Source organism: Mauremys reevesii, linkage group 1 (assembly GCF_016161935.1).
Source record: "Mauremys reevesii isolate NIE-2019 linkage group 1, ASM1616193v1, whole genome shotgun sequence".
In the NCBI taxonomy this organism is placed as follows: domain Eukaryota; kingdom Metazoa; phylum Chordata; order Testudines; family Geoemydidae; genus Mauremys; species Mauremys reevesii.
Genome location: NC_052623.1, coordinates 168619262 through 168636121, shown reverse-complemented (window position 1 = coordinate 168636121; position 16860 = coordinate 168619262). Strand labels below are relative to the sequence as shown.

At 41.9% G+C, this 16860-nt stretch overlaps 1 protein-coding gene across 1 annotated transcript; it reads left to right on the top strand.

Annotated features, from left to right (window-relative positions):
• Nucleotides 1-251: 251 nt before the first annotated feature.
• On the top strand, nucleotides 252-12239 carry LOC120395610 (interferon alpha/beta receptor 2-like). The gene is made up of 8 exons (XM_039520146.1): nucleotides 252-256; nucleotides 642-683; nucleotides 1015-1144; nucleotides 2874-3049; nucleotides 5195-5355; nucleotides 8373-8538; nucleotides 8881-8998; nucleotides 11628-12239. Coding segments are annotated over exons 1-8 (819 nt in total). The 5' UTR covers nucleotides 252-255; the 3' UTR covers nucleotides 11653-12239.
• Nucleotides 12240-16860: the final 4621 nt, after the last annotated feature.

Below are 16860 nucleotides of genomic sequence, written 5' to 3'. Positions count from 1 at the left end.
AACCAATTATCCATTCACAACCCTCCATGACAGTGCTCTGAAAGAACTTTTCAACTACGCTGATCCAAGCTAAGATTGTTGGGTCTATGGAGCAGAGTATTTTCAGCAGCAGAAACCTGGCCAAGTAACACCTTACCAGGGGAGATCAAAGTGAGCCTGAGTGACAGTGTACATGGATCTGAATGATCCAGGAAAATGCCATCCCACATTCTGAAAGATTGGAGGAGAGAGAGAAGATGGCAAGATGAGATGAAGAGTAAGAAAAAAGCACCCACACATACATACTGGGGACAAGGGAGGCTGTGAGAACATTTCAATTTACTGGGGCTCTCTCTAATTATTATATAGTGCTTAAATATCACAATGATATGCAATTTAGAAACACCTGAACTATCGCTGATCACCTTCTTAAGGATAGTAATGGAAAAGCATTTGATACAGGAAGGAAATAATTCAAGTGCAGTGTCATCAAGAAAAAAATGGTATAATCTGAAAGGAAAATGATGATAGAAATAGAGAACAAGATTAGTGTCACTCATAGTAAATGAATAAGAACTCTAATTTATCATTGACAAATACTGTAGAACACACATGTACCATTTCTCTAATGAATAAATATATATACACGTTTTCATTTCCAGTGTACCTCAGCACTTTGACCACTACTTTGTTCAGCTTGCCAGGTAAGAATTTTGATTGTATTTTAAGCACAATCCTTGAAATAGCTCAAAAGATGTGTATACTTCCATCCAGTATCCTTTTGACTTCACTGTGCATTTCCATGTAAGAAAGTTATATGGATAATATCCTGCAGAACAGTCCCGTGCACTTGTGCCTCCAATGCAATGAATGTGCAATTTTAAAATGACTTCATCTTCAATCTTGTAGTTTTCTTATCTTTTTGGGGGCTGATATTTAACTAATTGGTGAGTAGACTCACCATGTATAATGGTATTGCATTTGCTGTCCTTTTCAAATGCTTCTTAATCTTAGCAACTTTTTCTTTTAATCTAGAAGCATCTGTGATAAATCCACCTCAGAATTTAACAGTGAAATCTCAGAATTTCCAGCACATTTTATCATGGGAACCAGGAAGTAATACAACTATGCCAACATACTATGATGTGATGTACATAAGTCTCAGGTTTGTTCCTTTCATACTGTACATGAATTTGTACTTTTTCGTACATACTAGTCAAAATATTCTATTGACTATTTTGTTTTCCAAATAGATTTTCTGAAATTTGCCATTCATCAGATACAAGGGAAAGAATTAGGTTTTAGGATATGAGTAGCTATTTGAACAATTTTAAACAAGTACACATTAATTCCTAGAGCAAATTTGTACATGGAAGAAACCTGTATTTATCAAAGGAATGATAACTTCAGCTGTTGTTGATAATTTCTGTTACTTATTCTTTCATCAGTGCAAAGTACTATACCTTAACTGAGAGATTGGGCCACAAGCCCTTTGGAAGTGTGATGGATTGGCTGACTGGTGCTGAGCCATACTATGTTTGATAATGCATGTGTGCAGAGCACACTGAGCTTTAAAGCAAATATTTTTCAAACTGGTGATAACATATATGCTGAGTGCCCCACATAATCTGGGATACTGGGCATATAACAACACCGAACAAGGGTTAGATAACTATAAATAAAAATAAATACATTTAAACTAACTTTTTGGATTTCACTCCAAACTCTCCCTTTCCCCAGCATAACGCTGTCCAGTTCCTGTTTCCCCACCCCACTCCAGAATGCCTCATTCTGTGCCAACACAGGTACCAGGAAATCTGTCAAGCCAACAGACACTGCCAATAAGAGGTTACCTAAATGGTCTTTAAAAAACAAAAAAGACATCCACATTTTTTTAAAAAACAATTTTATAACCTTAAGAATATAAAATAAATTAAACTTTTCAAGAACATACCATGTCATGTTTTAAATGCTGCTTACCTTTGATGTTCCATAATGCAGTGTGGCTTCCTAATATTTCTGTCGTAACAGAAATATGATCTGTGTCATCATCACAGAACTGGAGACATGGGAAGAGGAACCTGAAATGGGATCCCATCTGGGTGCTCAGTGTTATATGTCAAATGCTGTTCTGTCTCAGGCTGTCTTGAGATAGGCAAACAATTTTCAGGGTTAAACTATTTTTTTAAGTAATCCTTTGCAGGTCACATTTAAGTAAAGAGGATTCTCCCCCATTCTATTTATTATTTGTAATACAGTAGCATGTACGGACCCATCTCAGATTGGAGCCCTATTGTGCAACACAGTGTGAAAACACATAATAAGAGAGTCCTTGGCCCAATGAGTTGACATTTTAAATAGAGAAGATGAAGAGTTCAGGAGAAGCGGAGTATGACCTACAAGCAGAGTGAAAAATGTGAGGGGCTGCAAACATTGTTACTTACCAGATTTTGTTGTGGTGGTGGTTTGATTTTGGGTAGGGTTTGTTGAGAAGAAATTGGTATGTATATAACCTATATGGACCAGGGAAGGAACCAATATGGTCCTAAAGGAGATTAACCCTAGTAGAGTGAGTAGATGGGGATAGCCTTTTGAGAAAAGGAGCAAGTGGGGTCCCTCTTCAGGAAGTTTATTTTATGTTGCCGAGGTGAGTGGGAGATCCTGTGCAAAGCTTATAACTGACACTTCTTATATATCACTTCTGTTTTTATCCCTTAAGCATTCTGGTTAGTTGTGGTTAGTCTTTGTGGGTTTGATTATTTTTGACACTGTTGAAGGTAAGAGCAGTGATCGCTTCATCCAGTGCATCTCTGAGTTTGTTACTCTCCAGAGGAACAGTCACAAATCAGAAGATCCTTTGAACAACACTGATTTTTTTTTCTTTCAACTTAAAGTGGATCAGAAAACAAATGGAAAATTGCTAAAGAATGTTCAAATACCACACGCCTCTTCTGTAACTTGACAAAGGAGTATGAAGAATGTACTTATACCTACATGGCAATGGTTCAGAGCATCACAGGACATAGAGTATTAAATTCATCTATATTTCAATTCTCTCCATATAGCGCCAGTAAGTTTATGCTAACTATTCTATTTTATCTGCTTTTGTTCATTTTCTTGTTTTTATTCTCAGCTATACATAACCAGTGTTTTACTAATGGTACTATAAGTAACTCAGAAGTAATTTAGTTGGTGATACACTATTTTATGTAAGATGTTTTGAGCTAACATATCATCTAGTGTATATTTAATGTTTTATAATCAATAGAAAGCTATCTATACATAATACATGGCTTGAATAGTTCCTATGAATAGAAACAAGCAATGGTTTTGAATGAAAAAGCAAATGTTGGAATAGATTTCCTTCCACTGTGCATATATAAGAACCAATTTCTTTTATGTGTATTTATTACAGACTTTTATAAAGGTGGTAGCATCATTTGGGACATTTGAGAGTAGAAATAAAAAAAATTACTACATTTATAAATTGCATAATCTACTTTTTTGAAGATAGTTAATTGATTAACTGTTGAACGGGCAAAACCAAAAGTTGAGAAGTGAAGGAATATCTGTTTCCATTCTAGCTGTCACCTTGATTTCCCCCTGCCCCCTTTGGTTTGTCTCACATAAACACCAGATGCTCATTAGCAATGATGGCCTAATACTGCTAGAGGCTGCTTCTCCCTGGAGTCCTATTAACAATATCGCCCCACTAATTTCTTTTTTTCTCTCTTGAAATAAGGACCATTTATATCAGGGAGCAAGTGGTTAAACTGAACACAGAGACTGCTGTACCTCATGTTAGGTACAAGGTTACAGAAATAGGATCAACTCAGCTCAAAGACTCTGAAATACTTTAATTTTAATGCTAACATGCCAGGGTAACATTTTCATGAATGGAAGTTTCTCCATTAGTTTTAAAAATGGTGGTTATGCTATTTTGCATCTCAAATTTGCAGGCCTTCAGGGAATAGTGTAGCCCTTATTGCAACTTCAGTTGACTTATATAGCTTCCCACATACACACCCTTGTTCCTGTCTTCTTCTGTCCAAACATCAGTGGCCATTTATCTGGGGAAGCAGAGAACCCTAAACTTGAAAATAATGTTACACTCTTCCTCAGCTGACTCATCAACATAGTGCCTTACAATGAGATTGTTCTAAAAAATTGGAAATGGTAAATTGTACCTTGTATTCAGACTTCATTGTTCCAAACACCTATTTTTCATAGATACGTATCAGAAAAATAAAAATATTACTCTGTAACAATGTTCTCCAGCTGTTTCGCATTTATGTATACATTTGCATGGATGAGGGTGCACTAGCATCTTTCCCATGCCACCTCTATGTTTGCTGTTTTGTAAAGTTACAGAAAAGTATTATCAGTTTAATGAAGAGCCAAGCTCAAATGGTAAATGTTTTAACCAGGGCAACTTATCTCTTTACTTTTTCTTTTTCTTTTCCTTGTGCATATTTAAACCAAGATGGCCCTGAGTAGAAATGCAGGGCTGTTCTGATCCATTACCCTAAAGCAGTGTTTCCCAAACTTGTTTACCTGCCGTGTCCGCAGGTTCAGCCAATCGCGGCTCCCTCTGGCCGCGGTTCACTGCTCCAGGCCAATGGGAGCTGCTGGAAGCAGTGGCCAGTATGTCCCTTGGCCCACACTGCTTCCAGCAGCGATTCCTGGCCAACAGTTAGTCCCTTTGTCTATGTTCCAAGGGGTATTTGTGTGTGGAGGGGCCACCTGCAGGGATTAATTCGTATGGGTTCTTCAAGTGTTTAACTAGAAGATGCTGCCACGAAAAACAATGTTCACCCCTTCCCCATCAGCCTGTAGTCGCCTCCAAGCCAAACAAACAGAGCCTCAGTTGCACAGAATTCACACAGAAGGGCTTCTGTGGGGCTGGAGAAACAAGGGATGCTGCTGTTTAGTCTCAACTCCCCTCTCTTCCCACCCCCCTCCCCAATCCCCTTTTCTCCCATGGTAGTTTTTGGGTTGTTTTAGGTTTTTCTCTATTTTTATTCCCTCTGCTAAAAAAAAAATTGGAGGAACAATTTTCCCCTGAATCTTTGGTAATTTCAAGCCCTGTTGGACAACTAATTAGTCAATCATCTGGTACATGGGAATTTACTTGATTTTTACAGCTTGTCTAACTGATATTAAATATATAAATGTAGTTATATTTTTGGGGGTTGTTTTCTTTTTCTTTAAACAGCATACCTGGGTCCACCAGCAGTTAATCTTACTGCTTGTCCAACCTGCATAAATGTGACAGTAAAACTTCCAGCCACGTATTTAAAAGGAAGTTCTTTAATTGATATATATCACAAACTTGATTATACGATAACAGTGGAATCATTTGATAGAAAGGAAACGGTGAGTAACTTGTAATGTTAAGATTTAAAGAAAAATGTTCAAAGCATAAAATATAAATTGGCTTGAGCAGTAAGGAAGCTTGCTGAAGATGAGCTCTGTTGTATCTTATCCTAGCTCTTTATATGAATAAGACTATTGTCAGTGGTTTACACTACTTAGGATAAATGTGAGCCTTCTTGAGGCATGAGCTGATGATTTGGGTAGAGGAGGAAATCCTTCTGCCCTTCATTCCACCCCGCAGTGATAAAGTATTCACCAGTAAGTGCAGTGTAGGGGATTCCCTTCATTCCTTTGAAGCATCTGACATTGGCTACTGCTAGAGATAAAATAGCTAATTAGGTAGACCATTGGTTTGTTCTGGTATGTCCGTTCTTATAGTATCACATAGTATTGATAAGAAAAGTAAACTCAGTGCTAGTGAATATCAAAAGTGCCTTTTTTTCCCCGCTCGGAGCTGCCCTATCCCAATTTTAAATTGTAGTGAGCCTTTCCTTCAACTCACTTGAAAAGTAAAGAACACATTTACATTGTCGCTTTCATCCTGAAGGTAATAAGGTAATAATAATAATTGGAGATATACCAATTTCCTAGAACTGGAAGGAATCTTGAAAGGTCATCAAGTCCAGCCCCCTGCCTTAACTAGCAGGACCAATTTTTGCCCCAGATCCCTAAGTGGCTTCCTCAAGGATTGAACTCACAACCCTGGGTTTAGTAGGCCAATGCTCAAACCACTGAGCTATCCCTCCCCCCATTTTAAAGCAAAATTCCCCATTTAATATTGTACAACAGAAGAATAAAACAGAGCAATAAATTCCAGTCACAATTCTTATAAAAAGTTGTCTATTTAGTTTTTCTGTATAAAAACAACCAAGAGAAACCGGACAGGAAATATACAAATCACTTCCTGCATTTTAACACATTTGACAATACATTGTAAGTGATTCTGGTAATGGCCAATAACCTCTTCAGCAGCTGGAAGTGGGAACACATGAAGCATCTTAAAAATTCCAACGATTTTAGACTCGAATGAATTTCCTACCAAACATTCCCCTCTGAAGGATCCCAGAGTGAACTGTATAAGGAGATCACTTCTCCCGCCTCTAAAATGAAGTTGCCTCTAAAATGAATCTTGACAGTTTAAGACATTCTAGGGTATAAGCCAGACCAGTGTGGGGTGGTGTCACCCTTGCCCTGCAATCCTGGGTGCCACACAATGCTTTGCTGCTGTATCTTCCACTTGGGCTGCTCAGAAACAGCCTTGCAGCATGCGGGTAACACCCTGAGTATCTGTGTCTAAGCTGTAGCCTGCCAGTCACATATCAGTCTCACACTCACACCAGCCTTGGTGACCACTTGCAGGGTGACTCCAACACCCTGGATTTTCCCCCAAAACCTGTGTTCTGTACTATATGGCCCTCTCCTGGGCAGTCCAGATATATTAGGTCCATTGCCCCTCTAAGGGAATAAATATACAACAGTCTGCTACCCTAAATGGAGCTACACACACAGTTGATAACAATGGATTACTTTTGACTAAAGAATAAAACAAGTTTATTTAACTACAAGGAAATGGGGCTTAAGTGAGTACAAGTATAAGGCATTAAATTCACAAACGATACAAGAGAAATAAAGATAAAATGCTTCCTAGTACTAAACTTAACAAACTTGATTTGGTTCAAGGTCAAGTCTCTTACCACATGTTTCCAGTAACATTGCTGACCAGGATCTTCTCCAAGAGTCCAAAGGTTGATTCTTTTGTTGTCGTAGGTGAAAGAGAGAGATGGATAGGGAGAGAGAACTTGGAGTGTTTTTGCCCCTCACTTTTATAGTTCAGTCGCCTTCTGAAATGCATTTTCCTGAAAGTTACCCCTCAATAACGTTCATTCTCACTGTGAGGACAGAGACATGGAGTCTGGTGATGAAGAGGGTCCATGCTGTTGTTTGCTAAAATGCAGATTTGTTTGTTCATGCTCCCGCTTCCTTGCCAAAGAATGGCCACTTGGTAGGTGATTGCCCATGAACTTTGATGCCTCCTGGCTAGAGGCATTAGCTTGTCCTTTGTCTTTGAGAAACTGGTTTACCCAGACTTTTCTGGTAAACACATTTCAGATCTAATTTCTACTTATCTTTATAACTTTACATATAATGTTGTTGGTCACATTTCACCTTGATATGATTGACAAGCCAATTATTAATTTCCAAATGATATCTTACAAGGCATATTTTGTACAAAGCTTATTACTATGGTGTGTAGGGTGTGAATACTGGGGTGCATTCGGTCATATGGTTGTTCAATATTACATGACAACAGATTGGGACAGACATTAAATAAGAATTGTCTCCAGATGAAAATGTGGGCTGGGTTCATTACTGATTCATAGAGAAGTGCAAGACTACCTACAGGAAGTATTTCCACAGTGCCGGTCACAGTTGTCTAATCACCAAAATATGAGTGATTCAATTACACTGTTTTCTGCAGCATCTAGGCCCCCTATCTAAGAACTGACCCAGCCCAATTCAGCTAAGCTTGTGAGATCAGATGTAAGGAACAATAATAATCAAAACATTGAAGGGGACTCTTCTAAAAGTCTTTAATAATGCACTGTGAAGACAGATACATTTGAAGAAAGAGAAAAGGAATGTAGATACAAGACAGCTAGCTTTTCTGTTGAACAGCAAAAGTGCCGTTTTATGATGCACCATCTTCTTGCTAATGTAGAACTTGTAAGATTGAGTTATCTGTAATAATATGCTTGTAATAAATTGAATCCAGTGGACAGAAGTGTAGGGTCAGTCCTTGAGCTCTAGTAACTGTTTTCCTTCTCTCAAACTGAAAAAGTGCTATGCTTCCTCCTCACTGTACCCCCACCCCCAACTATACAACTCAGTTGTACTTGCCACTGTACAGCTTCACAGTGGGATATTAAAATAGCTATTATATGCAAGTTTTTTTTAATCAATGTTTAACAACTCCATTTAGACAAACAGGTTTCAATAAGATACTGTTTTCATGGCAGATTCCTATTACGAATGAAACCTCTGAAGAAAGCTTTAGCTATGTTGTTGGAAGCTTGCATTCAAATACAAATTATTGTGTGTCTGTTGCTGTGGCTGCATTATTAAACCATCATTCCATCCCTTCGGCCTTGAAATGTATAATCACCAGGTCCAACACTCAACCAGGTATCACATATTTTAAAGTTTGGTGGGGGAGGGGGTCAGGTTGTCAGTATGGTTGTTTTTTAGTTTTTAATAGTATTTTCAGAAAAGGGTAACTGGTAAATATCCCAGTAAGAGAGAAAGCATCTTTTGATAGACATTTGATTGGACCTATAAATGACATATGAAGTACCTGATATCTTTGGCTAATCCTGCTGGCTGTACAAATAGCTCTTGAATTGTTTTCAGTGATACAGAGTTGTCCTTTTCAATCTTAAATAAGCGTGTAATATAAAATAAGATGAATTGGAAATCTCTCCTGCATCTATCGGGTTTTACTCAGTATGTTTTTTCTTCCATTTGCAGGTTATAGTATAATTCCAATCATAAATGGTGGACTTGTTTCATTGGTAATAGGCATCTTCCTACTAGGATTGTATAAAGGTTTCATTTGCTTAAAAAGTAAACCGTGGCCAAAAGTTTGGTATGTCTTTTTCATATTTAATTTACCTGGTGGGGGAGAGGAAAGGGCTCATAATGTTTATACAGCAAGTAGCAAGATATATTGTTCATTAGATAAAAGTTAAGCAACAAATATTTGCATTGAAGAGTTCCCTTAAAAGTGAATTGCAAATCAACTAGAAATTCCATCCACTTTAGATATAGGCTGCTAAATGCCCTCAAGGTGGTGGGGGGTGGTCTGTAAACGACCTGAACGTTCACTTTTGTACATTTTCATTTTTCCTTTTCTACTCCTATGATTTCTGAAATTGGCTCCCAATTAGATGTCAGCTCTCTGTGCACCATACTGGGGATCCTATGTAGAATAAAATGCTATAAATGTCATGGAACTTCACTGGACCAAAGGAGCAGCTACAGGGAGGGAGAATATATCTGGGGAAATAAAGTATTTTTGTGTTTTCCTAAATATTTTCTATCTTATGGGATTTTTATTTAAAAAAAATAGGTATCTTATCCTTCTGGCCGCCTTATGGTCAAGCTCTGTTCTCTAGAACAGGGGTTCTCCAACTGGGGTTCGGGACCCCTGAGGGGGTCACGAGCTGTCAGCCTCCACCCCAAACCCCGCTTTGCCTCCAGCATTTATAATGGTGTTAAATATATTAAAAGGGTTTTTAATTTATGGGGGGAGGGGTCACACACAGAGGCTTGCTGTGTGAAAGGGGTCACCAGTACAAAAGTTTAAGAACCACTGCTCTAGAAGGTTTTCAAAGGGTGTTGTGGTGTCATCAGCACGGTGAATACCAGAGCATCACAAGAAGCCTGGACATTGTGGAAACTGAAGGGCAGAAAGTGAGAAATTAACTAATGATGTGTCTCCTGCCACTCTCAGCCTGGGAAGTTTAGGACATATTGCTAATGTGGGAAGATATTCATTATTCAATTTGCAGCTTACGTTGGAGTGGGAGGGACAAAATACTTATCTGTAGGTTACTAAATGTTGTAGCTTAAATGCTGTATTTTTATCAACAGTTCTTTGCTAGTTCTGCTACAACGTAGGTGATTTGAAACTAGCATAGTAATTAATGAACTAAAATTAATAAACTAAATTAACAGATTAATAAAAAGGTATGGATTAAAAGTTAAAATCTTCTGCTCATTTCTGACTTTTGTCCTGTTGTAGGGTAAAAGATCACTTATAACTTTATGCTATGATTACTAGATATTCCTGGCACCCTAGCCAACATTGGTTTAATGTCCAAAGCTGCTTGTAAGATATTGCTAAATATATAATTACTGTCATGTTTACCTGTAGACTCAAGGCTTCTCAAATAAATTGTTGATTTACACAGAATTTGGGAATATCTAGAATATGAAAATGACCATATAGGTTCAGGAACATAAGCATGATGTATATGTTTTTGTGTATTATAAAATGATGGTTTCCATAGTACAACTATTGAAGTTATGAATAGCAATGGTTGAAAACTTTCCATGAAAACTGTTTTTGGATAGAAAATTGAGATTTCAACTAAACACTTTTTTTTAAAGCAAATAACTGCTTTCCACTGAAAACTTTTTTTTTCAACAAAAAAACCAATATCCCAAACTAAATATTTGTATATAGCTCTCCTGCCATGGTACCTCGTGGAAGTAATAGTTTGGTTTCCTCATGTCCCCATTCTCTATGCCTTGAGCTGGTCTCCCTGCCCAGATGGTATCTCACTTGATGATCTCACCATGGCCACGGACTCCCATAATGTAACCCCCCCTGGGGGGGATGTAGTCTAACCAGGGAGCCGGCCTGTAGAGAAGAATGTGTATTTCACACCCCCAAACAACATTGCTCATCAGCCACTATGGTAGCAATTCCAAATTAAAATGTTTAGCTTTTTGGACAAAAAGCTCACAAGGAAAAAGCCCATGTTTTAACCAGTGCTAATTAGGAATATTTTTTTAAAAAGGAAAATGTGCACATGTGCTAGACTCTTTCCATCTCTCTTTGCAGCATGCCAGGGTAGCTTCCAATATTTGGGATGTTTTGATCTACCATAGCTTGATGTTGTCCCTGCCTATTTAAGGCTTTAACCATTGTGGTCTGCCTAAGGGCCTGATCCAGCTCCCATTACATTTAGTGAGTCTTTCCATTTACTGCATTGGGAATTGAATCAGGTCCTTAACCTCTGAGGTTTGCTCAGGATTCAAGGGTGCCGCTAAAGTAGATATATAGGCTTTCAGCATGCCAGTAATGGTAAATCAACATATAAGAATGCCGTAGCTTTTTTATTAATTAAAAAAACAAAGAAATGTAAATGATAGCCATTTAATGCTCAAGCTAGACATACCTGTTCTAGGTTTTCCTTCCCCCTATGTAGACTGAGGCAGGTCTAATGCTTTAAAGGAGGCATAGAGAACTTTGGTCCTGTCCATCCTGCAAACTGCCAGATGTTCTACCTCTGCTGGCAGAAGCAGTCCTGGAGGTCCTCTTTCTCTTCCTTATTGATTTTCAGGTTTAACTTGTTCACTTTTACTGTAGTGTAAAACTTCCCTTTCTGATTTCTGTTTTTCTGGGGCATGTTTTGAGAAACTACTGTTCTTTGGGGACCTCTGATGGAAGCATTTCCTGAAAAGCAGGCTCTCTTTCCTCCCCTCAGGCACTCTGTCGTCATACCAGAATAATCCAACATGGCAAAGGCACTCTTCTGTCCTTGAAGCTGTCCTCCAACCAGCTGCTGAAAGAGACCTGTGCCTTCATTGCACCAAGCCCTCTGACTCTTGTAGGAAATGGGGCTCTGAAGTCAGCTGGTGTGGTTCATCTGCCTCTTTATGCTGCAGCCAACCTTTCATTGAGAAAATCTTTGAGACACGCCACCAGGAGCATCACTTAACTCTAGCTCAGAAAATTGCCCCCATTCCACCCATTATTTCTGATTTCCTTCCCCCAGGAAAGGCACAATGAGCAGTACTTTGGGTCACTTTAAGGCTCTACTTCCTTGTGAATCAGAATGCTAACATCCCTTGCCCACTTCTGAAATGGATACTGTGACCTCTCTTGGCTGGGGTTTTCACTTCCTCCACAGAGCATGCTCCTATGGGCTCTCCCCTGAGGTTCTTTCATAGAATCACAGACTATCAGGGTTGGAAGGGACCTTAGGAGGTCATCTAATACAACCCCCTGCTCAAAGCAGGCCCTGTCACAAGGTCTGCACCAGATCTCCACCCTCTCGAGCCTGTACCAGCAGGTTAAATAAAGAGTCCCTTCTTCAGTGCTTCACCATTGTGTCTTTATTTACAGTGCAACAGTGTGTAGTCCCCCTTATTCCCACAACAGCTATCCCCAGTCAGACTCTTCCCAGGGTCTCTTGGCCCTTGAGGCTCCTTGCCTTTGGTGAGGAGACAGAGATGTGAACCTCCTATCTCCTCCCAGGCTAGCCTCCTGACTGAGCTTTCTCCAGAGCTTTTATAGCCCTCCCCTCGCTCAGCCCAGCTGTCTCTACTTAGCTCAAGTCATTGCTGTGAGCTGGCCCTCGTTAGGGCCTGCAGCTGGGCTCTCTGCTGGCTGCCCGGGCCCCTGCACCTGGCTTCCCTGCCAGAAAGCAGGGCTTAGCCAGCATTTTAGCAGGGCATTCTAGGGGTTTACCCTGGCTCTGCCACAAGGACCAATCCCCAAATAAATCATCCCAGCCAGGGCTTTGTCAAGCCTGACCTTGAAAACCTCTAAGGAAGGAGTCAATACACAAGCAGGATATTATGGGAGCTGCCCATGTAAGGAGAGTTTGGCTGCAGTGAGGACAGGTAAGTGCCCTTATTATTCAGTTTTTATTTTTCATTTCCATTGTTTTATTAGTTTTCTAGTGTGAGCTTAACTTCCTAAATGTAAAAATGAATTTGGATGGCTTAGCAGTGTAAATACTTTAAACCTCTAATTTGTAGGGGCTTAGCATTTTATAGGCCAAGCATTTTAAAATTTTATTTTAAAATTGTAGTTTAAAATCTAGTTTGTAAGGGCTTTAGCATTATAAAGGTCGAGCATTATGAAATCTATGGGCATGTCTACACTACAAAATTAAGTCAACTTACGTTAGGTCAACCTACAACCATGACAATAATTAAATTGGCTCTTCATGTCCAGCCCTGGGGTGGCAGGGCTCCGGCTGTCAGCCCCCAGGGTGGCAACAGATGATGTAAGCAACGAGTGCACTGACACTGCATCAACCTAACTACACTGACTTCAGCACAACCCCTCTCACAGAGGTGGAGGTAATAAATCGGTGTAGTGAGCAACTTACATTAGCTTCCTTACGTTGACCTAACTCTGTAATGTAGACCAGGCCTTAGCTTAAAATCTAAAGGTTTACCCCAGGCTGGTCTATGCTAGAAACTTACATTGGCATAGCTATATTCCTCAGGGTTGTGAAAAATCCACACCCCTAAGAGACATAGCTATACCAACTTAACCTGCAATGTAGACAGAAGAATTATTCTGTTGACCTAGCTACCACCTCTCAGGGAGGTAGATTACCTGCACCAATGGAAAAAGCCCTCACATCAACATAGGTAGCATCTACGCTGAAGCACTACAGCAGCACTGTGCCACTGTAATGTGTTAAGTGTAGGCACACACCTCGATCTAAGCCTTAACTTCCAAATGTGGTCAGGGAGGCTGCACTGGTAACTCATCATAGCCCCCTTGGAAGTGCTAGGGCAGGGGTTCTCCAACTGGAGGCTGGGACCCCTGAGGGGGTCGCAAGTTTATTACTTGGGGGGGTCCCAAGCTGTCAGGCTCCATCCCAAACCCCACTTTGCCTCCAGCATTTATAATAGTGTTAAATATATAAATGTTTTTAATTTATAGGGGGGGGGGGGTTTGCACTCAGTAGCTTGCTATGTGAAAGGGGTCACCAGTACAAAAGTTTGAGAACCTCTGTGCTGAGTCAGTCACTCATTAGTGATACTCCTTGATCAGAGGGATAGCCTGTAGAGGCTAGAATCTAAGTAATCAATAGGAGGTGGGAGGGGGTTTGTGGCCTAAGTATAAACCTACAGGCCTCCTGTGAGAGCCCCCTCTCAAACAGAGGGAGCATAGCAACTGAGGCCAAGTCTACACTACAAAATTATATGGACCTAACTTACATCGGCATACAACCACCACAGTCACTAAATTGCTTGTGTGTGTACAAACTTGGTTCCTTGTGTCACATCCTCACCAGGAGCATTTGTATCAATTGTATTGTGGGCATTGTGGGACAGCTCCTGAAAGCCAGTAAGCAATGCAGTGTCTACATTGCCAATGCAGCGTCCTATTTACATTGATGGTGACTCTACACCACTCGCAGAGGTGGTATTAGTAAATCAGCATAAAGAGGCACTTCAGTTGGTGGGAGCCAAATGTAAGTGAAGACACCTCCACAGCTAGGTCAACACCAAGCACTTTACATTGTCCTTACCCTCTAGCATAGACCAGGCCCGAGTGAACCTGCCCAGGTAAGGAGAATCTGGCTGCACTGAGAGTTTGGCTGCGGAGGGAGGAGTCTGAGGGATTATCACAGTTAGAAAAGCACCATGTCCTTCTCCCACAAAAAGTAACTGACAGAATAAAGAAACCTCAATAAACGGAAGACAATTATTGATGTAGGCCTAAGTGGTGCACAGGCTCTGGTGCAAGTATGAATATAGCTGAGCCGCTCGGTAGTAGTGACCATAATGTAATTAAATTAACATCCGTGTAGGGGAAATAATACCAAAAACTCCATCCGGTAGCATTTAACTTGGAAAAGGGAACTACACAAAATTGGGGTGCTTGTTAGCCCTTATAACAGCTCCTTTTAATTTTTCTCTAACTGCTTGCAAACAGCATAGGGACTATTTAAAAACACCATAGTAGAGGCTCAGACTAAATGTATACCCGAAATCAGAAAAGAATACGAGAACCAAAAGAATGTCACCATGGCTAAAGAGCAGAGTAATGAAAGCCATTAAAGACAAAAAGGCATCTTTTAAAATGTGGAAGTCAAAGCCTAGTGAGGATAATAGGAAAGAGCACAAACTCTGGCAGGATAAGTGTAAAAGTATAGTAAAGTAGGTCAAGGAAGTTTTTGCATCTTTAGCAAGTTGCTTCTCAAATTGCAACAGTAAGAATTCTTTAAAGTACATCAGAAGCAGGAAACCTGCCAAACAGGCATTGGAGCTATTACAGGGGTCAGCAACCTTTCAGAAGTGGTGTGCCGAGTCTTCATTTATTCACTCTAATTTAAGGGTTTGCGTGCCGGTAATACATTTTAATGTTTTTAGAAGGTCTCGTTCTATAAGTCTATAATATATAACTAAACTATTGTTGTATGTAAAGTAAATAAGGTTTTTCAAATGTTTAAGAAGCTACATTTAAAATTAAATTAAAATGCAGAGCCCCCCGGACCGGTGGCTAGGACCCAGGCAGCGTGAGTGCCACTGAAATTCAGCTCGCATGCCACCTTTGCACAGGTGCCAAAGGTTACCTACCCCTGGTCTACTAGATGGCCAAGGGGTTAAAGGAGCACTCAAGGAAGAGAAGGCCATTGCAGAAAAGCTAAATGAATTCTTTGCATCAGTCTTCACTGCAGAGGATGTGGGGGAGATAATCACATCTGAGCTAGTCTTTTTTGGTGACAAGTAGGAAGTACTATCCCCAGTGCCAGGTTACAATGGCGCCAGTGGTGCAATGGAGCTGGGCCCATGGTCAGAATGGGCCTCAGCCTGCTCTGCTTGCACTGCGCCCTGAGACCCCCCAGCCTACTGGGTCCTCCTTCTCCCCCCCCCCCTTGCTCCTCTCAGCCTGCCTGCGGGCCGGCCAAGGGCTCCTCTCCACCCTCGGCCCCATCCACCGGCTTCTCTCTGCCCCCTGGCCGGACCTCAATGCACCTCTGGCTCTGGGCAGTCTCTGCTTCCCACCACCTGTGCGGCCCCACCTGTCTCCCTGGAGCTGAGCCACCTGGGACTGGTGCAGAAGCCTGGCCAGTCTCAGCCAGATGGTGGGGGGGAGACAGTCTGGGGGGGCTTGGCTGGGCCCCTCCAGGCAAGTGGGTCCTGAGGGAGCCCGGCCGGGGCAGGCCCTGGCCTGGCTGATCGTGCCACTCCCAAGGGGTCAGAGCAATTCCCGGCCCCGGGACCAGCCCTAGCTGCACTGCTGGCTCCAGGGGCGGCTCTAGGCACCAGCGGGCCAAGCGCCCGCTTGGGGCGGCATCCTGGGGAGGGCAGCATTTGGCTCCGGTGGAGCTCCCGCCGGTATGCCTGCGGCAGGTCCACCGGAGCCCGGGACGAGCGGACCTGCCGCAGGCATGACTGCGGTGGGTCTCGTCTTCCCGCGGCTCCGGTTGAGCTCCCGCAGGCATGACTGCGGCAGGTCCGCTCGTCCGGGGCTCCGGTGGACCTGCCGCAGGCATGCCAGCGGGAGCTCCACCGGAGCCAAATGCCGCCCTCCCCAGGAAGCCGGAGCCGCGGGAAGAGGGGACCCGCCGCGGGACTGGGGAAGGGCGGCGCAGCGCTCCGCGCTGCTTGGGGCAGCCTACTTTGTAGAGCCGCCCCTGGCTGGCTCAGCCTGGCAGATACAGTCGCCTCCCAGCAGGGACAGTGTGGGGAAGTGGATCTCAGGAAGGCCTGAGTGTATGTGTGTGTACTGGGCTGTGACGGGTGTGATGGAGCGATTCTGGCGGGACCCAACTGAGAGTGCCAAATCAGGACCAATTGCTCAAACAGGGCAGTTACAGCCCAAGCTGGGGTTTTTCCACCTCTAAGGCAAACCAAACCAGCCAGACAAAAAGGACTTTGGTCTCACCCCACTGGCTTACCACAAGTCACACAAGCAATTTCCTTAGACACTCCAGTCTCCCAGTATCACCACCAGTGCACTCG